The sequence below is a fragment of the Muscardinus avellanarius genome (genome assembly GCF_963383645.1).
Source record: "Muscardinus avellanarius genome assembly, chromosome: 2".
Taxonomy (NCBI): domain Eukaryota; kingdom Metazoa; phylum Chordata; class Mammalia; order Rodentia; family Gliridae; genus Muscardinus; species Muscardinus avellanarius.
In genome coordinates this window covers 190,034,061-190,055,772 of record NC_137787.1, presented here as the reverse complement: position 1 = coordinate 190,055,772, position 21,712 = coordinate 190,034,061, and the positions used below count along the sequence as shown (strand labels likewise).

Below are 21,712 nucleotides of genomic sequence, written 5' to 3'. Positions count from 1 at the left end.
TTAAATGTTCATTTTTATGCTTTTATTGATGCACTGTAATAATACTTTATACTGAGGAGAAGGAGTAGGAATCTGCATGCCCAGGACACTTGGAGTGTTTCCCTCTGGTCCTACGCCCTCCTTCCCTTTCCCCGTACATGTCATTGAATTTGGCATTGATGATTTCATATAGGTACATAGCGTTAGGGAACTGCGACCTTCAGTACGTCTCTCTCCCCTCCTTCCTCCCCTTCCTCGTCGCTCCACTGGAGTTGCTGCTCCTTTGTCTGAGGTCTCTTTTGTTTCTCAATTTAGAAGCGCCATTAAGTAGCATTTAGTGCCTGGCGGTGTGTGGACATTTCTCTAGGCTTGGGTAGGGTTGTCTCCTGGATCTCCCGTCCTCTAGACTGGCCGTGGACTTCAGGGTAGCCCCTGTCTTTGGGCAAAGATGCCCTCCAAATCCCCTCTGCCCTCAGTGCCCGCGTGTGTGCCTTTGTGACCCTGTCCCCTGCCTCCCGCGGCCTTGTGCCGTCCCTCGGTCCCCATGGGGTTCGTACTGAGGTGACGGCTCTTGACCCTGGACTAGTGCCCGCTGAGGTGTGACTGGCCCTCTGGCCATCTGAGGCTCATGGTAGATAAATGAGTACAAAGTTCCAATGTAGAAACATAGCTGGCAATGTCCCTGTGTCCGTGTGATGACCAGGAGAGCTCCTTCCAAGGCAGGGGTCCTGGGGTTGTCCCTGTGCCACTGAGCTGTGGACCTGCAGTAGCTGTTTGTGGAGCCTGGAGGAGCCGGGTGGGGACGGGGCAGCGGGCGTGGTCCCGCACACTGTCGGGGTACATGTTTGTGCTGTGATTCTCATGGCTGAGGGGGAAGCCACAGGCTGGGAGGTTCTGAGGGTCAAGGTCTAGGACTTCTGCTCAAGGTTCTGGAAGCTCAGGAGAAGCCTTGGAAAGGGTGATGGATTTTGCCTGGCAGAATGTTGGTGGTTCTGAAGCTAAAGCCATACTTTTCTTTAGGAGAACAGATGCTGGTGCCTGACCAGTTAGTTTCTCTTTTAAGGGGGGAAGGGGAAGAGGGAGGGGGAGAGTTCTTTTAAATCCAATTTTAAAATTCTGATTTTCAGTACACAGGAAGATGCCAGATGGAAGTGGGCCCTTCCTTCCACAGAGAAAAGCACCATTTAAATCATGCCAGAACAGCCTGCCAAGGAAAAATCTAGCAGGTTGTCTACTTGGCAGAGCACAGCTAAGTGTGCATGCCTGCGCACGCACACTTACACATGCACACACGCACAATACTTGATTACTTTTCTACTAAAAGTGTTGTCATATACAGAATAAGATTGGAGTCCACATGTGTTTTCTAGAATTGCCGTAATAGAGTGCCAGTAGAAATTTATCTTCTTACAATTGCGATGCTGGAAAGTTCTAGGTGAGGGTGTGAGCAGGGCTCATCTCTTCTGAGGCCTCTCCTCTGCTCATCTCAGGCGGTCTTCTCCTGAGAAGGTTTTTTTTTTTTTTTTTAAGATACTGGGGATGGGACCCAGGGGTATTCTACCTCCAAGCGACACCCCCAGCCCTATTTTTTAATTTTTGATTTTGAAACAGGGTCTCACTGAGTTGCAAAGGGCCTCCCTGAGTAGCTGAGGCTGTCCGCAAACCGTGATCCTCCTCTCAGCCTCCCAAATGCTGGGATTACAAGCGTGTGCGGCCACACCTGGTCTGAGTAGGTCTTTGATCTCTCCTCATGGGGACACTGGTCACACTGGACTCTGTCCTCCCAGTGACCTCATATTCATCAATTCTTCAGAGACCTTGTCTACAAATACAGTCGCCCGCTGGAGTATTCCAGGAGTTAAAACTTCAGCACATGAGTCTGAGGGGGACGAGACACAGTTCAGCCCATAACAAGGCCAGGATAGATTTTTAAAATATTTTTGGTTCTAAATAAGTGTGATTACAGCTAAGCATGGTGACATATGCTTGTAATACCAGCATTCGGGAGGCTGAGACAGGAGGATCATGGTTCAAGGACAGTCTAAGCTACTTAGTGAGGCCCTCTGCAACTCAGTGAGACCCTGTTTTAAAATAAAGAATAAATCGGGGTGTGGTGGCGCACGCTTGTAATCCCAGCATTCGGGAGGCTGAGACCAGAGGATCGTGGTTCGTGGACAGCCTCAGCTACTTAGTGAGGCCCTCTGCAACTCAGTGAGACCCGGTTTCAAAAAGAAAGAATAAAAAAATAGGGCAGGGGGTGTAGCTCGGAGGTTGAGTGCCCCTGGGTTTCATCCCCAGACCCGCAAAGAGGAAGGAAGGAAGGAAGGAAGGAAGGAAGGAAGGAAGGAAGGAAGGAAGGAAGGAAAAATAGGACTGGGGGTGTATTCGAAGGCAGAATGCCCCTGGGTTCCATCCCCAGACCCGCAAAGAGAAAGAAAGAAAGAAAGAAAGAAAGAAAGAAAGAAAGAAAGAAAGAAAGAAAGAAAGAAAGAAAGAAAGGGACTGGGGGTGTAGTTCGAAGGCAGAATGCCCCTGGGTTCCAACTCCAGCACTGCGAAAATAAATAAATAAATAAATAAATAAGTGTGATCACTTCAGAGAAAATGGTGAGTTGATTATATTTTTTAAAATAACTGATTCATTCAGCAAATGTTCATTGAGCCCTACTTTGTGGCAGGCTCAAGTGTTACAGAGCTAAATGTGGGATGGTTTGTGCCCTCAGCGAGCGAGGTGGGAACGTGTCCCGTGAACTCACGGGCCACTTTGCCTCCTGAGAGAGGAGGTGGGCATAGAGTGTTCAGGAGCCTGCAGGTTCAGGAAGACTGCCTGGAGGAGGAGTGGCTCTAGATGGGTTCTGAGGAGTGAATAGGAGTTGGACTGGGTCTAAAGAAACAGAAGATGAGGCCAAGAAAGACTGTGATGGCCAAGAGCTGGGAGTCAGTGCCACATGTCCTGGGAACCACGCCTGCCTGTCCCCACCTAATGACAGCAGCAGAGACCAGGAGAGCTGGTCCCGGAGGGAGTGATGCTCCTCTGGATGCCCACAAGGATGTAGTCTAAGAAGCTGCACGTGGTGGGCACGCTTGTAACCCCAGCATTTGGGAGGCTGAGACAGGAGGACGGTGGTTCACAGCCAGCCTCAGCTACTTAGTGAGGCCCTTTGCAACTCAGTGAAACCCTGTGTTTCAAAATAAAGAATAAAAAATAGGGCTGGGGGTTTAGCTCAGAGGTAGAGTGCCCCTGGGTTCTCTCCCCAGTACTGCAAAAAAAGAAAAAAAGAAAAAAAATGTAGTCTAAACAAACCATCGATGCCATCTTCCCCAAGTGCTGTGTTGGGAAATTAATGAAGGAATTTAATTGCCTGTGCCAAATTAAATTAAATCAAGGTGCCAAATTAATGCATAGTCCTTAGGGTAGCCCCTGCCCCAAGTCCTCTTGTCTCACTGAGATAGAGACTGAAGCTTAGGCCCAGGAAGGGTCACCCGACAGCAGAGCCCAGCGCTGCGCCGGCGCCGCGGGCAGCCCCTCCAGGTGACCGGCCACTTCCTGCCCTGTGACGTGATCCCAGCATCTCTTCTCTGGGAAATGGTTTGTTTTTCTTTGGAAGTTTATCCAAACCAAATCCTTCTATGCACAGCCTTTTCTGTAACTTAACTATATTTTGGTCCTAAAATAATATCCAGAGGGTTTTTAGAAGTAGTTGTTTTTTTTTTAATTGCTATCCAGCTGTGTCTAAAAGAGAGCGCTGACCTCCGAAAGGAGAAAGCTTAACCGCAGCATGACTGACTCTGAAGGGACATTTAAACGCGTTTTCACGTTTTCACTTTCTGGGCGCCACGCCTGGCTTCTGCCTCAGTCACTGCCAGTGCCAGCCGTTTTTGCCGAGCATGATCGACCCAGGGACTCTCGACACTTTTAAAGGCTTTGTGCAGTTCGCTTCGTGTTTTAGGAGTAATGGGCTTTGTATATTTGAACCAGTCGCTTTCATGTTTTTCTTGTGTTTAATCAGAATTTAGCACGTGCCTGTCATCCCAGTACTTGGGAGGCCAAGGCGAGAGGATTGCGAGTTCAGGGCCAGCTTCAGCAACTCAGTGAGAACCTGTTTCAAAATAAAAAATAAAACAGGACTGAGGGTGTAGCTCAGAGGCAGAGTGCGCCCAGTCCAGTTCCCAGTACAGAAGGAGTGTGGGACGCTTTCGCGAGCAGGGGAGACGCTTAAGTCCTTCTTTGGAGTCAGCTGTGTTGTGGTTAAGCTTCCTCCTTTCAGAGGTCAGTGCTCTTTAAGGAGGAAGGGAGGAAGGGAGGGAAAAGGAAAAGAAGAAAGGAATTTGCATCTTAAGAATGGTGTGTTCTAGTCCCCATTCTAGTGTCCTGAACTTAAGAAACAAGTTTAGATTCACCTCATGATTTCCAAAACGTCGACCAAATTCCTCAAAATCTTTCTGGTTTTATTTTATTATTTATTATTGATTGATTGATTGATTGATTGATTGATTGTGGTACTGGGGTTCCTGGAAGCCCTTCTAGCTCCGGGCTACACTCCCAGACCTATTTTATATATTTTTATTTTTTTTAAATTTGGAAACAGGGTCTCTTAAGCCAGCGCAGCTGGCTCCGAACCTGTGCGATCCTCCTGTCTCCGCCTCCCAAGCGCGGGGATTACAAGCGTGCGCCACCACGCCCGGCAAAATCTTTCTGGTTTTAGACTGAAGATTTTTAATTTATTCTGATGTCAACCACAGATCCTGATTTCCCCTGTCTTATGGACATTCTGCGAGCACCATGACAGGCCTGTGCTCATCCTGTAGGGGAGGCTGGGCCCTGGGCCAGGAGCCGGTGGGTGCCTTCACTCTTCCTTCAGTTCCCCTGCCTGCCGGAGCCTGTTTAGCATCACTGGTCACCCGGGACCGGTGTCTGTCACGCTGAAGCCTTTCCTGTGCGCTCCCCGAGGCAGCAGGGTGACCCCATCGAGGCACGGTCACATGGAGTTCATCTGCACCTGGCTATGTTTCTGATGCCGTGCTGCGCTGGAGGTGGAGGGGCTGCCGTTGTCCACCTTCCTGCCCCCAGCCAAACAGTACTTGGTCACATTTGCTGAGGAATGTATGAGTCAGAGCTTCTCTTTGAATCCACATCTGCAGTAAGCAGGCTCCTTACTACAGCAGATGGACCCGCGTAGTTTGGATTGATTGTGTACCACCGAGCCACACTCTGTGCATCCCGGGTGACAGGTGCTTAGAATTTGCACTAAGTGGTTTATGAGGAAAATACAAAACAGACATCATCAGGGCCTACTGACAAGTCCTCCCCCAACGCTCGGCTAGCCGGGTCAACATTTTCCAGCTGTTTCTTTCTGCTGTTTATATTTAGCATCTGTAATTTCAGCAGACTTGTCTTGAATGTCACTTCCTCCCACACCGAGTCAAGCTAATTGCTAGCATTCCACAGGTGTGCTTCAGGACGGGAGGCTGGGAAACCGGCTCAGGATAGGAAGGCTCCTGAGTGTTACTTGTTTAGCCTGAAATTATTTTCCAGCTTAAGTGAGCAAGGACAGAGCTTTTATTTGGAAAGTGCAAGGAAGATGGTTTCGTTCAGCTCCTAAATGGATGGTTTAGACTTCCCCGAAACCAAATTTGTATACACCTGTGCCTCGGAAACAGGCAGAATGTTAATATCCATGCTTCCACACATGAGTGTGTGTTCACAGAGGGCGAATCCTCAGCCTGGAAGGTGACATGGTCACTTGAGAAGGAAGACACTCAGCTTGGGCCGGTTAGAGCCAAGGGCATGAGGGTCATGTGCAGGCTCCAAGCAGGGGACGGATGTGCGGTTACTGGTGGCACCTGACTTGGGTCTCAAGAGCTGCGACAATTCTGGGAGAAGAGAATGAGTCTTAGGCAAAGGCAATATCATGCCCAGCTCAGGGGCAGAGCTCAGTCTCATTGAGATTGGAGGAGGAAGAATAAAAACAAGACTAGTCAAGGATGAAATTATCTGGAGCTTTGAAGTCAAGCAGCTGACTATGGGGGAAAAACAGTAGAGAAATAGGGTAGATTCGTTAGTAGGAATGGAAAAATAAAGAATGGTGTAAATGTTAGCAGAGTTGGTTTTATTGTCGTCTGGGACATAGTGTATGTCTTAGAAACGGAGGAGCTTTTATATCAGTGAGTCTTCCTAGAGTTTAAAGAGCCTCTGGGATAGATCCATACATCTGGCAGGGATAAAAATGGGGCGTCTTCTTGATTGTGCCGGTGGTTATGCAACTGTATTCACTTGTCAAGATGGCCACAATACACACTTTAAAAAGTCTGAATTTTGCCGGGCGTGGTGGCTCACGCTTGTAATCCCCGCGCTTGGGAGGCAGAGACAGGAGGATCACGCAGGTTCGAAGCCAGCAGCGCTGGCTTAAGAGACCCTGTTTCCAAATAAAAAAATATATTAAAAAATAGGTCTAGGAATGTAGCCCAGAGATAGAAGGGCTTCCAGGAACCCCAGTACCATGAAAAAAAAAAAAAAAGTCTGAATTTTGAGCTAGGTGTGGTGGCCCATGCCTGTAAGCCAGTACTTGGGAGGCTGAGATAGGAAGAAGGCTGATTCCAGGCCAGCCTTAGCAACTTAGCAAGGTCCTTAGCAACTTGGTGAGACCCTGTTTTAGAATAAAAAATAAAACAGGGCTGGGGGCAGAGCTTGTAGGTAAAATGCCCCTCGATTCAATCCCCAGTACCAAATGAAAAAGTCTAAATTGATGTGTGTGGTGGTGCAGGCCTGTAACCGCAGCACTTAGGAGGCTGAGGCAGGAGGGTCTCAGGTTTGTGGCCACCCTCAGCAACTTAGCAAGGCCCTCAGCAACTTAATGAGACCATGCTTTAAAATAAAAATGAAATAGAGCTGGGAGTGTAGTTCAGAGGTAGAATTCTGCTTGATTCAATCACCAGTACCATCACCACAAAAAAAAACTTTAATGAATTTTCTTGTGTATAAATATATCTCAGGAAATATCACTTGAAACAAACAGAACATAGTAGAGTCAAATTTGAGTGGGGGAAAAGGCCACCTAGATCCTTGGTGTGCTGGGAGATAGATAAGAGGTGATGGTTTCTGCTGGGGCTATCTGAAACTTTAGGGGTACAGGCTCAGCTGCTGTGACAGAGATATAACAGTGACTTAACCAAGAAAATAAATGTGTATTTCTTCTCACATGAGAGTCCAAGCTCATGTGGGATTCTTCTACAAGTTCTAAGGGGCTCAGACTCCTTCTGTCTCATTGCTCTGTCTCCCTGGAATCCTGATCTATGTGGGATCACCACCACATCCACACTGCAGCCAGTAGGAAGGAAAAGACATACCTTTTCCTTTTAAGGAATGGTGTAAAGTTACACACATCACTGACACTGCTACTCCATTGGCCACGCTTAGTCACATGACCACACCTAGCTGCAAGGGATGCTGGTAAAGACAGTCTTTATTCTGGGTATCCATATATCCAGTTTATATTTGAGGCTTTTTCAGGCTGGGGATGTAGCTCAGTGGTAGAGTGCTTGCCCAGGCTTTGGTCCCTAGCACTTTTATTTTAAAAATGAAATTCTCTTATAAGGTAGAACAATTTTGGGAGACAGACAGCAATTGTCGTCACAAGGGAGAGTGGCACGGCCAAACCAATTTCCAATTGGCAGGCCTAGGGAAGGAAGAAGATAATGAGAATTAGGGAAATTGATTTTTGAGCGCTTGTCTGCTGAAAGCTTAAACTTTTCTTTGGGGAAAAGTACTGCTAGTATTTAGATGTCAGATCATTAGCCATGCAAGAGATCTACTGGGAACAGTGACTATGAGAATAAACGAGGAAGGAGCCTGGAAGACAGTGGGAGGGGACTGCGCAGACCTATCCATGGTTAAGGAGGGAGACGGGGAGTGAAGCCCCATGGAATGCAGTGCGATTCTAAGAGAAGAGAGCAAGGCCCCGGGAAGCCCTCAAGCTGAAGTCAGTCACCAGAGTCCTCGTCTCCCACAACATGCTCGCCGCAGCACACCGGCCGCCGCAGTTATTGGCTGGGAGCAGATGGTGCGGGGCAGGGGTGGCCGTGCACAGGTGGATTTGGGAGGACCACAGAGGCACCAGCCGGGCAGAGAGTGAAGTCGACCCTGAGTCTAGATAGAAGGCTGCTTTTTATGAATGAATGCTTTGGAGCAGAAGAAATGGTCAGGAGAGGTAGGGCTGTAAAGACCGCGAGAGGGGAAGTGACTTCAGAATGCCAATAAATACCTTCGGCAAATTATTTCTCAGCCCCATTACTTTTGTTGTTTGCTGAACTGGAGGGGGGAAAATGAAGTTTAATCGTTATGAGTCTTATTTATTATATCTCAGAGAGCACTAAAATAACCCCTAGAAGAGAAGCCTCCAAGCCCCAGTAGAAAGTGAAAGAACCCTGCAGGGAATGCAGAAGGGAACTGTGAGGACCGGTGCCAAGTGCTCACCCATCATCAACGTCATTTCCAAATTGCCGAGCAACCTCCATGATGGACCAGTTGGGGCAGCAGCGATTGCAGGAGCACGGATGACCTGTAGGGGGCAGGGTAGCTGTAGAGAGTCCCCCACAGAGCCCCAGCACTACTCACAGTGCTTACAAAAGGTGGGGTGTGGGTCTTCAGGGAGAAGCACTCAGTTGGGGGTGCAGCAGGAGGGCACAGGGGTGCGGCTCGCAGCAGGGTGAGGGGCAGGGCACAGCAGGTGGGCTGAAGGAGGCTGGCCCTGGAGAACAGGTGCAGGGCAGCCAACCCTGCACCAGCAGCATCCACAGGGGAGCCGCTGGTGGTGTCTGGGCCAGTGGGGATGCCGCTGCAGCCTGGCAGGGCCCGCAGCAGGAGCTGGGCTTCGTTTGGCCGAGAAGTCGCAGTCACAGGGTCTCCTCTGTTCTTAGAGATTCACCGCCCTGGACATAAGCCCATTATCCTAGATTTTTTCTATTTAGTTTACAGTGATTGCCATAAAACATTTAATTATTTAGGTCTTTATTATCTGTAGATGTGTGTCTTACCTAATTAAAAAAAAAGCTTTAGTTTGTTTTATTGCCCAATTAGAATTCATTACTATAACTGCTTGTCAGTGCTGGGAAAGCTTCATTTCAGCCCTTAAAAAACCAAGTTAGCATTTTCTAATCACTGAACAGCATTAATGATGGGTTGATGGATACATGACCCATAATTTTTTAAACAAAACTCAAAGATTGTCTAATAAATACACACGTACAGGGCGTGGTATAATGAATATCACATGGTCAGCATCTCAGCTCCAACAGTGTGTGCATGTGTGTGTGTGTGTGTGTGTGTGTGTGTGTGGTGCTGGGGATTAAACCCAAGGCTATACCCCAAGTCTGATATTTTATTATTTATTTGGAAAAAGGTCTCACTAAGTAGCTTAGGCTGGCCGTGAACCTGCAATCCTCCTGTCTCAGCCTCCCAATACTGGGATTACAAGTTTCCACCATGCCTGGCTAATAGTTCTCAGCATCCTAACATTCTTGCTGACAGGCCCACCCTTGGGCTTCTTTCCTATGATGTTTTATTTTATTTTACTTACTTATTTTGTGTGGGGGGCACTGGGGATTAAACCCAGGGGCATTCCACCTCTGAGCTATTCCCCCAGCTCTATTTATTTTTATCTGAAAGTGTCTTTGAACCTGCAGTCCGCCTGTCTCTGCCTCCCAGGTACTGGGATTACAAACATGCACCACCATACCCAGCTTTTATGGTATTTTAAAAGCAGTTCCCCAACATTTTTTCATTTTATCTCTGGAAAACTTACTGTATCATTTCTAACAGATAAGCCTTTAAAAAGACACAGCTATTGGGAGGCTGAGACAGAAGGATCACGGTTCAAGGACAGTCTCAGCTACTACTTAGTGAGGCCCTGTGCAACTCAGTGAGACCCTGTTTCTGAATAAAGAATAAAAAATAGGGCTGGGGGTGTAGCTCAGAAAGAGAATGTCCTTGGGTTCCATTCCGAGTACTGCACGAAAAAAGAAAACAAAAAGACACAGCTATTAAACCGTCATTATTAGTATTTTTATTTATTTATTTTTTCTTTTTTTTGGGTGGTACTGGGAGTGGAACCCAGGGGCTTTTCTACCTCCGGGCTATACTCCCAGACCTATTTTATATTTCATTTGGAAAGAGCCTCACTCAGTAGCTGAGGCCGGCTTCAAACCTGTGCGATCCTCCTGTCTCAGCCCTCCAAGTGCTGGGATTACAAGCATGCGCCACCACGCCCGGCTACCATTATTTTCTTAATTAGCAATGTTTCTTCATCATCATCTAACACCAAGTCTATATTTGGTTTTCCCCAGGTGTCCCCAAAATGTCATTTTGCAGTTGGTTTGGCTGAATCACAGTCTAAATAAATCCACATATCGTAGTTTATGGATGTATCTCCAAGTTTGTTTTTTCCCCCTCAGGTTGTTCCCTCTTCGTTTTTTAATCCGACATATTTGTTGAAGAAAGTAGATCATTTGCCTGTCAGAATTTCCCACGTTCTACCTCTGGCCGGTTGTGACCTCACAGTGTGGTGCGGTTCTCCGTCCCCTGTACTTGTGTTCACGTCTAGAGTCCTGATTTGATTTGGGTTTGGCTTCTCTCTGGCAAGGACACTTCAGAGCTGGTGTTACTGCATAGTATCAGGAGGAATATAGGTCTGGTTTTCCCACTTTTACAGGTAATAACACTGATTAATAGGTTTACCTGGTGTCCACTTAGTCCATCCAGGATAGAGTCCTTTATGCATTTTTTATGGTTTTAGCAACCATTGGTTCAGCCCCATGCTGATGTCCACAGGCATTTTTGGGGTACCACTTTTTCAGGAGTGGCCAGTTTGGGTAGCTCTCGGTCATGCCTGATGGTTAATTTTCCTTTCCAGGCATCCTGGAAGTTGATCGTCTATTCATGTGAACACCCCAGGACATAGTTATTGTTGGTACACATGGAACACAAGCCCTTTGAAATTTCAAAACTAGCTGTTCTGTTTTGAAAGTTATATAAACTTTACATTCTTATAACCTGATCTTGCCTCACTGGATTCTTGCTTCTGTATGTGTTTGCAAAGGTTTGAATTCAGAATTGAAATTTTGATAAAGCTAGCATTTCCAATTTTTATAATAGGCTTATAACATTTGATGCTTAAAATAATATATGCTGTCATATCAACCGTATCCAGATCCCAGTTCCAATTTTACAAAATACTGCCTGTTTGTTGGGACACTGGTTTGGCAGCTCTAAAAGAAGCCATAATAACAATGGTTTAAATAAGAAGTTTATCTGTTTTAGAAAATCACAAGCTGGTAAGCAGTCGGCGAGAGGGATAGCTTGTTCATCTAGGCCACTCAGGGATGCGGCCTCTTTCTCTTCATTATCCAGCCCAGGGTTGTTGGGAATCCAGCCCAACAGCGGTGGGGTTTGGAAAGATGATGAGTACCAATGGAGCCGGGAGATATGTCAAGCAAGATCTCATTTATTTCTCTCCAAGCAATCATATATATAGCACCAAACCACGAGGGGAATTCCCATGGGAAACAGCCTAGCCTATCCAGGATAAAGATCACTAACATGTAGCTCACGGCCAATCCCAGGCCAGTACATGAGCTATTCATGTGTGCAGAACCTCCTTTAAAAGGAAAAACTGCTCAGTCTCCCCACCCATAATGAATGGGAAACCACGCCTCCGTAGCTTCCTCCAGGCGCCATCTTAGTCCCTCTTCTGCTGAATCACTTTACTTAAAGTTTTGCCTTAGGCTGCAGACCTCTTAGGCCAAGGGAGGCTGCATCTCCTTAGGCGCTGTATGGACACACCCCATCACAGGGTGTTCCCCCTGAGCACAGGCAGAGGAGCTGGCTCACCTCTGCAGTCATAGGAAAGAAGTGAACATTTAAAGCAGGCTGCTCCTTTGGGGGCCAAGGCCTGAGAAGGTGCCGGGCCAGACTTAGTCACGTGGCCCATCTCTAGCTGCAGGTTAGATTGGGGAATGTAGCCTCTAGCTGGGCAGCCACACGCTTCCGTAAACCAAGGGTTCAGCTACCAAAGAAGAAAAAGAAAGGGAAGGCAAGTAAAGGTCCGTTCGTTCTCTTTAACCTTTAGTTTCCTCATCTAGAAAATGGCCACGATAGTACTCCCCCTTCGTGTGGCTGTTGGGATTAGATCAGTGACTGGACAGAGGTAATGGAGCATTTGATTTGGTTCAGTTTCTCAATCCATTGTCGTTTTATGTGGCCGGGGGAGGAGGCTGTACAGTCTCAGCTAGCGAAGGAGCACAGGCTTAAATTTCTGGTAGCCCTGGGTCTGAATGGTTTTAGTTGTGTGACTGAGGACACATATCCCTAGCTTTTGTGATTCGCTGTAAAATGAGGGCTCAACTCATAGGGATCTTATAAGAGGTGAATTTAAAACTACATAAAAATATGTGGTGCGGTGCCTAACGTGTGGGAGACACACAGTGGCAGGTGGTAGCTAATCGCTGAGAAGTCAGTGTGCGCTGACAGGTGGTCAGTCATTGCTGGTATAATATTCAGTAAATTCTTAAGGTAATCATTAGTGATGGAGAAAGGTCCTTATGTAAAGTTAATTTGAAGTAGACTGCTGCCAAACGGTTTAAACTGGTCATGTACAGTCATATACAATCTGCATGTTGAGTTTGTTTACTTTGAGCGTAAGCCTAAGCCAGCGCTCTCTAAGGAGATCTCTGAGAGGTACAGGCATCAGCATCACCAAAGATGCTGAGTAAAAATACAGCTCCCGCCCCTTCTCCCGGTGCCCTGCCAAGCTCTTAGACCAGAATCTCTGGCAGTAGAGACCGAATCTCCACATTATTGCAAAGATCTCCAAGTGGTCTTTATCCTGCTGAAGCGTATCCATTGGCAGTTATTTGGCATGTTCCAACACATGGATAGGACTTTGAGAAGAAGAAGAGTAATTCTTAAGCTATTTTTTCCTGAAAAGGTTGCAACTGAAAACAATAATAAATGCTTGTTTTGACCTCCTTGTAGTTATTGCGAAACCAGAGATTCCCCGCATCTTACCACCACGCAGTGGAGACTGTTGTGAACATGCTGATGCCGCATATCACGCAGAAGTTTCGAGATAACCCAGAAGCCTCTAAGAATGCGAATCATAGCCTGGCCGTCTTCATCAAGGTGGGGACCCCCAGGGGAGAGGGCGTCATCTCGGACAGAGAAGCCTTTGAAGTTGCCACCTCGCAGAGTGACCAGAAGAGGTGTTCTGACAATGTGTTTTTACGCTGAAGGATAAACTTATTAACAAATGCTGATTCGAACCTCTGTTTCCAGAAAGTCTGGGCCTGAAACACTGACCTCTGTGTTTTCCTTTGCAGAGATGTTTCACCTTCATGGATAGGGGCTTTGTCTTTAAACAGATCAACAATTACATCAGCTGCTTTGCTCCTGGAGACCCAAAGGTAGTGTGGCCCTTACGTGTGTTCCTCGGGCCTCGAGTCTCGCTGGCCCACTTGTGGACTGTAAACCCCCCACCTGTTCCTTCAGTTCTTATTGGGCTTTACTCTCAGTCCCAGAGACACAGCTCCCGCCCCTCTTGGAAATACTAGCACTTGCTTGCCCTAATCGATGTGCGATATTTAGGGAAAGAATAAGCCAGAATGAGAAAGAACTTACCCTTTCATTTTCTCTTAAACATCTAAAATAAGATTTCAGCTACAAATTTGAAAGTGTTAGCTAGGCGTGGTGGCGCACGCTTGTATCCCCGCACTTGGGAGGCTGAGACAGAAGGATCACGCAGGTTCGAAGCCAGCCTCAACTGGCTTAAGAGACCCTGTTTCCAAATAAAAATATAAAATAGGTCTGAGGCCTCTGGGTTCCACCCCCAGTACCACACACACACAAAAAAAAATTGAAAGTGCTATGTGTTACTAATCACAGTTTACTTAAGATTAAAAAAAAAAAGTGTAGCCGGGCGTGGTGGTGCACCCTTATAATCCCCACGCTTGGGAGGCGGAGACAGGAGGATCGCACAGGTTCGTAGTCAGCCCCGCTGGCTTAAGAGACCATGTTTCCAAATAAAAAAAAATATATAAAATATCTCTGGGGGTGTAGCCCAGAGGTAGAAGGGCTGCCAGGAACTCCAGTACCACCAAAAAAAAAAAAAGTGTAAGTTTTCTCCAGCTTATTTTTTTTTTTATTCTAAGCTCTATAATTTTTTAATTATACTGTCTGTAACTAGTAGGTTCTTGAGATTATTTATGCAATCAGGAGGAACATAATAAATGCCCTAAGAGACAGTGAGGATATTTCTTAATGAAATGTGTTATCAGTTTTCTTTTTTTTTTTTTTTTTTTTTTTTTTTTTGGTGGTACTGGGGTTCCTGGAAGCCCTTCTACCTCCGGGCTACACTCCCAGACCTATTTTTTATATTTTAATTTGGAAACAGGGTATCTTAAGCCAGGGTGGCTGGCTTCGAACCTGCACGATCCTCCTGTCTCAGCCTCCCAAGCGCGGGGATTACAAGTGTGCGCCACCACACCCAGCGTGTTATCAGTTTTCAAACAAATCCCTGTAGCCATTCTGAATTCTGTAAAATGGAATGGCGCGTGCTGCTCCATGGGGTCAAGTTGCTAGACTAAATACCGAGAGTGTTGTTTCTGGTAGGTTCCTTTAGGATTCTGTGTAAAATAACCAGTGAGGTATTAATTTGTGCTAAATATTTTTTCCTGTAGACCCTCTTTGAATACAAGTTTGAATTTCTCCGTGTGGTATGCAATCACGAGCATTATATCCCTTTGAACTTACCAATGCCGTTTGGAAAAGGCAGGATTCAAAGATACCAAGGTAATCTACCTGGACATGTATGAATCTTTTTATCAAGAGGGCCATTCATTTTTTTAATAAGAGAATTGACTCAACTATGCTACTAGAATTTTCTAATTTTTTTAACTGATGAATTAATGTTTTTTCCTTGTTAAATTTCTGTTTCAAGCTGGGCGTGATGGCACACGCTTGTTGTAATCCCAGCATTCGGGAGGCAGATACCAGAGGATCACAGTTTGCAGACAGCCTCAGCTACTTAGCAAGGCCCCTTGGAACTCACTGAGACCCTGTCTCAAAAAATAAAGGACTAGCCAGGCATGGTGGTGCACACTTGTAATCCCCGCATTTGGGAGGCTGAGACAGGAGGATCGCGCAGGTTCAAAGCCAGCCTCAGCTACTTAGTGAGGCTCTCAGCAACTTAGTGAGACCCTGTTTCCAAATAAAATATAAAAAATGGGTCTGGGAGTATAGCCCGGAAGTAGAAAGCCTCTGGGTTCCACCCCCAGTACCATTAAAAATAAAATAAAATAAATTTTAAAAAAATAAAGGACTAAAAAATAGGGCTGGGAGTGTAGCTCAGAGATAGAATGCCCCTGGGTTCCATCCCAGTACTGGGGAAAAAAAAAATCTGTTTCAAAAAGTATCCGTAAAGTATTACCCGGAAACTTACTTTTCAGCAAACTTATCAGATTACAGATCATGCCAATGTGACTCGGGTTTTTTTTAAGAATTCCTTTACTTAGACAATAGAAAGTCATTTACTTGCTGTAGTTTATTTCTGTTTCACTTCTTCTTTTTTCTTATGAATTAGCTTTTCTTTCACCAACTGTGGAGTCCAATGACAGTCCAGTAGGTAGGTGTGGGGCGTGACACTTGCTTTCTTGCATTTTTCACCTTTAAAAGAAAAAGAATGCAAGTCACTACTGAAATGCTCGCACATGCCACCCATGTAGGCATTTCTTATGTACTCCGACTAATTTTTAAACTCAGCATAAACTGGTGAGTGGGTTTTCACCAGCTAAGACATGGCCGCAACATCCCAGGAAGCCGTCTCATCCTTGGGGATCCTGGGAGTCTCTGGGATGTTTCTTTAAGCAAATAGAATAAACAAACAGAAAAGCTCTATTTCACCCCAAATGGATCCCACCCCTTTCCAAGCCCTTGTCCACAATGGGAGCAATTGCCTAAATCCCAGCAACGCAGCTTTTTCACATGCATTTTATGTTTGCGTGTTGAGTCTTTATTAACTGTTCTGTGTCTTTTTAAATTTAAAGAGAGTTGAGCTCAAAAAGATTTCTTTCCCTTCACTGAATAAATCAAGTTGAATAAATTAGCTGTCACATCTGTCAGGTGATACTTATTGAGTGCAGTGCTGTCCTGTGCGCTTGGGTTTTTTCATGCTGAAGGAGAAAAAGTGGAAAGATGCCTCCAAACTATTAATGACACCTCTGAAATTCAGAGACAGACACCCTCCCCCAGACAGACTTAACCACCTTGTAAGGAAGAAGAAGGGAGATTGTGGCTCTGGAATTGGCATTTATACGTTCAACAAATAGTTACCCAGCACTGGCTAGCTTGGGATACAGTCGTGGACTACCTGGGTGAAAATCATGGCCTCTTTATAAAAGTGAAATATACAGAATATTAGAGACTGGCCAATGCCAAGGAGAAAAAAAATCAAACTTGGACAGAAGGATATGAAAAGCAGTGCTTTTGAGATAGGATGTGGCTAGTTAACAGCTGGAGGGAACTGAGGGTGTACGCCAAGCACTCCAGAGAGCCAGGTGTTCAGGAGGGCCGGGCTCACCTGGCTAGCCGGCCTCTCTGGTCTCACCCCATCCCCCACCTCCCAGCATGCCTGCTTCCGTTGAGCTTTCCAAACACAGCGTGCCCCTTCCTGGTACCCCGCGGCCTCAGCCCTCCCCCGGAATCCTCAGCCATCCTCCCATCCACAGGCCCTGATGGGCCTCTGGTTCCCCAACTGGAGTCAGTTGCTCCCCTGCCCCAGATCCATCCCACTGCCCCGCGCCTCACTGCAGGGCCCTGTTCTTCGTCCTGTAGAGCTGAGTGAACAGAGGTCGGTCAGGTGCCCGGCAGACTCACGCAAGCTCCGTGGGCTTCCCGGATATTTGGTCACGAGGTGCTGTCCCAGGGTCAGATGCAGGTACTTCCTCTCGCCACGCTGATAGGAACAAATCTTTTTCAGCATTTTCTTTCTTCTCTTTCTTCTCATTTGTCCGCCATACCTTCTAGTTCATGCACACAGGCACACATTCTCGTACATGCATGCACACATGTGTGGTCTGTAAGCCCGTGCACAGTTAACCCAGGGTAGTTTTCTCCTTATAGGTTTATATGAATTCACGCTATAAATTATAGTTTGGATAAACTGGGTTTAATTATGAATGGAGAACATGACTATTCTGGAAAAATGAATATTCTTTCCCTTTTACTAAAGGGTTTCCTATGACTTGCGTTAGTACTTTGGGTAGATTTTTTTTAAAAAAACCATGAGATGTAGGATTAAAGTCAAAGGAGGGAGCTATAGAATTTCCCTTCATAACGGAGGCAGAGTAGCAGCTCAGAGCCCGTCCTCACCTTCCTGACCGTGTTGCGGCTTTAGAGTGAACAGCTGCTTTCGTTCACCCTCCTCCCGTGGTTCGTGATTCCTTCTGTCTCTGCTCTGGAGGTTTTGGTTTTGTGACTCAGCAATTCGTTTAGGTCGCTGATGAGGTACTAGTTTGGTCTAGTGCTTTGTCCCTTCCGATTTTAATTTATATTACTTTTTTTTCTTTTAGGGCTGTAGAGGTAGTATTAAGATATTTTAGAAATTATTGTACTAAATAAATTCTTCCCTTGATGATAGCAGAATAGATTATGTACTAATCTGTTCATGTTAAACGCATTGGGCTTTGTCAGGATTATGTACGTATTGGTGACCAGGAAGTGGGTAACTGAACTCAAGAAGTAAATGACATTTTAATAATGCACATATAGTTACTATTTCTTTAATTACATACTTTGTGCACAGATTACTCTTCTGTAGTTCTATTAGTTACCACAATGACTGTTTTTAAAGTTTTTAGGTTCCAAAGTTATATTTGTACCATAACATATACAGCTCTGTATTCTAAAAAATTGGTGCTAAAACTGTTCAGCAGTTTAATTATGTTGGATGCTGTATGTTCCAGAATATAAAAAACAGTGTACTTATTTGTATTTTTTTTTACCAATTTTACTTAGTATAATTCACATCATATTTTTAAATTCTCACTACTGGTCCTCTTTAAATTATGTCGTGAGTGAACGTATTTTCTGCTTTAGGATATACAATATACATTGCCCATTTTACCCTTTGGTCTTTAAAGGGTACTTACTCTAACCTCCGATCCTCAATTCCAGGTATTAAATTCATAAAATCCCAGGCAAGGGCATAGGACTTATCCCTTAGCACATCGGTTCTGGTAGAAAATTCCCCAGTAAGACCCCAAAAAGTCAGAAAATCAAAATAAGAATGAGTAAATGGGAAGACATTGCATTAAAAAGCTTCTATGCAGCAAAGGAAGCTACCAAGAGTAAAGAGAGAGCTACAGATTGGGAGACGATCTCTGCCAGCTCCTCCTTTGATGGCGGACTAACATTTGCATTTCAGTGTGGTTTTCGTGTGAGTTCCATGTGTTGACATGTAGAGCAGCGTCTTAGAAGCAGCCCTTTTCTGTTTGAAGCCATGTCTAATCACGTGTGGACACGTGCAGGGTGGGCCGGATGCAGAGGATGGATAAATGCGTTCACGGAGCGCGGGTCCTCCCTAGCTAAAGCAGCCTCTGCCCCCATTTCAGATCTCCAGCTTGACTACTCGCTAACGGATGAGTTCTGCAGAAACCACTTCTTGGTGGGACTGTTACTGAGGGAGGTGGGCACCGCCCTGCAAGAGTTCCGGGAGGTCCGCGTGATTGCCATCAGCGTGCTGAAGAACCTGCTGATAAAACATTCTTTTGATGATAGATATGCTTCAAGGGTGAGTAGTCACCAAGGGAAAGAAAGGTGATAAATCTCCTTCATTCTAGGCCTTAGAAAGAAAGTAACTGATTAGAAAAGTCACAGTAACAGCACTAAGACTTTTCCTCTGATTTTGGAATAGAATCAAATATCTGTCTTTATGGGAAGGATCTAAATAAAGGCGGTACCTGGTGCCAACTTAGTCCGCCGTTTATTTTGCAGAGCTGTGGGACAAACTGACCGTGTGTCTTTGTTACAGAGTCATCAGGCCAGGATAGCCACTCTCTACCTGCCTCTGTTTGGTCTACTTATTGAAAATGTCCAGAGGATCAACGTGAGGGACGTGTCACCCTTCCCGGTGAACCCAGGCAGTGTACGTAAGCATGCTTACATGGACGTAGCCCATATCTTATCCCAGATCGGCCATAGCACAGTGCCACACACTGGGTGTAGAACAGCAGAAACATATTCTGCTGTTTATGAGTTATGCGCTCATCCTAGGCTGTATCTTGATTACATCTGAAAAGATGCTCTTCCCAAATAAGTTCACAGCCTGAGGTTCCAGGTGGACATGAATTTTGTGGGAATGACCCTCAACTCAGAGCATACCCTCCCCTTTATTTTGCCGGTAACACCGTGGTCGTCTTGGTAATCAGCCTTGGTAAATTACATCCATGACTACGATGGGGTCGGTCAAGAGCCTTCGACTCCTTCTCTCCTTAATATCTTGTAAGGAAGGCCTCAGGATTTTCATTTGCGTATTCAACAAAAATGTATAGGGGAAGAAGTAGCAAGAGTAAGCCGTGTGTAATACGTGTTCCACGGAGCCCGCGCTCATTTCTGGTAGTAACCTGCTGCCCAGTCCTGGAAGAGCGTCTCTCTTCTCTAGACTGCCCCCACCCAGTAGCTGACCACCTTAACTCATCTTTGGGTGGTCAGGCAAAGAGGTCTGGGAAATGAAGTTGACTGAAGGATGGCCCCAGAAATTATTTTAAAATGTTTTGATTGGAAATTATTTATTTGTTTACTTATTTATTTGCTCAGTCTTTGATATGTGTTCATTTCATTTGTCTTTTTTTTTTTTTTTTTTTTTTTTTGGCGGTACTGGGGATGGGACCTAGCGGCATTCTACCTCTGAGCTACACCCCAGCCCTATATTTTTTTTATTCTTTATTTTCAAGGAGTGTCTCACTGAGTTGCAAAGGGTAGTAAGTAGTGAGCAGGTAAAGAGAAGAGTTCCAAAATAGTCTAAAAACCCATGCACATTGGCACACGCCTGTAATGCCAGTTCTTGGGAGGCCGAGACAGGAGGATCGCAGGTGTGAAGTCAGCCTCAGAAACTTAGCAAGACCCTAACTCAGAGTAAAAAATAAAAAGGGGTGGGTGTGTGGCTTAGAGTGATGCCCCTGATTTCATTCTCCAGTACAAACAAACAAACAAACAAACAAGCATAGTCTAAAGCAAAACAGAGTCTAAAGTTGGGCACCAGCACCCTATCAAGGGAAAGGTGCTCGTCCTGCGGGAGGGAGAGAAAACAAGCTTCTTTGCCCCTCGCACGGCCCCGTGCCCTGGCCCCTGCTTGCTCTCCTCTGACCCTACACCACCCTACACCTTGTTCCTGCACTTGCCCTCACACTTGGAGTCTGACTCACCTTTGATTGTTTCTTATCTTTCCTCTTTGACAGACTCTGAAGGACGAGCCCCTCCCTCTGCCAGCTGGGAACCCGCTCGTGACGCCGCAGAAGGGAAACACGCTGGACCACAGCCTGCACAAAGACCTCCTGGGCGCCATCTCTGGCATCGGTAACGCTCCGTGTGTGTGTGTGTGTGTGTGTGTGTGTGTGTGTGTGTGTGTGTGTGTGTGTGTTTATTGGTCTCTCTCCACTATCACTCTGGGTGTCTTTTTATTTTGTTTGTTTTGTCGTGCTAGGGATTGAACCCCAGGGCGTTCTACTCTGAGCTACACTTCTAGCCCAATTTTGTTTTCTTTATTTTGAAACAGGGTCTCACTAAGTTGCAGAGGGCCTCACTAAGTAGCCGAGGCTGGCCACAAATCACGATCCTCTGGTCTCAGCCTCCTAAATCCTGGGATTACAAGTGTGCGCCACCACGCCCGGCTCTGGGTGTCTTTAATCTGGCAATTCCTTAATAAGTTACACCTGTGAGTGAGCGCTCGCTGGCTGAATTTCTTTCTCGAATATTCTTACCCTGGCTGTGATATCTCAACCGTGCATTGCAATCAAGATTCCGGAATTCTTGTGAATCCCAGACACGGCTCGTTTAATCACTCACTGGCGTGGGTTGCTCTTTGTGAAATGCACATTAGCATCTTAAGTCTCAATCATGTCGCGCCTTCTCCTTGCAGGCATGAGGGGGAAGATTTAATTGTAGTATTGCCAATTCAGATGAACCGTGACGGAGGAATTCCCAGAGGGATCGTTCTCTCATACTTTGTGGCTAGAATTCAGTCCTAAAATCGGCTTTCAAAAATCTTTCCATCCTCCAGTATTTTACCTACATGAAAGGGTAGCAGAGTATCTCCATGGGGAGAAAACAGCCAGCATAAATCAAGATTTGGGTAATTTCTCTATTAGACAAGGTGTGTGTGTGTGTGTGTATAGATATAGATATAGATATAGATTTTTTTCTGTACTGGGGATGGAACCCAGGACCATTCTACCTCTGAGCTACACCCACCAGCCCTATTTTTTAGTCTTTTTATTTTTGAAACAGGGTCTCACTGGGTTGCAAAGGGCCTTGCTAAGTAGCTGAGACTGGCCATGAACTGCGATCCTCCAGTCTCGGCCTCCTGAATGCTGGGATTACAAACGTGTGCCACCATACCCGGCCCTAAGTATATATTCTGACTGATTAGATCATATCTTCTAAAGATAGTAGAGCTATATATATGTATAGT

General features: G+C 45.8%; 1 protein-coding gene across 10 annotated transcripts in view; it reads left to right on the top strand.

The window, feature by feature from the left end:
• The window catches only part of DOCK9 (dedicator of cytokinesis 9), a gene marked incomplete at both ends in the record, with an annotated part of 303,105 nt that overhangs the window by 214,054 nt on the left and 67,339 nt on the right, over nucleotides 1-21,712 (top strand). For all 10 annotated transcript variants that reach the window (XM_080690195.1, XM_080690198.1, XM_080690193.1 and 7 more), the window contains 6 exons: nucleotides 13,006-13,152; nucleotides 13,350-13,433; nucleotides 14,706-14,817; nucleotides 18,636-18,814; nucleotides 19,055-19,168; nucleotides 20,481-20,598. In XM_080690195.1, the coding sequence (XP_080546321.1) occupies nucleotides 13,006-13,152; nucleotides 13,350-13,433; nucleotides 14,706-14,817; nucleotides 18,636-18,814; nucleotides 19,055-19,168; nucleotides 20,481-20,598 (754 nt within the window). The remainder of the gene's footprint in view (nucleotides 1-13,005; nucleotides 13,153-13,349; nucleotides 13,434-14,705; nucleotides 14,818-18,635; nucleotides 18,815-19,054; nucleotides 19,169-20,480; nucleotides 20,599-21,712) is intronic.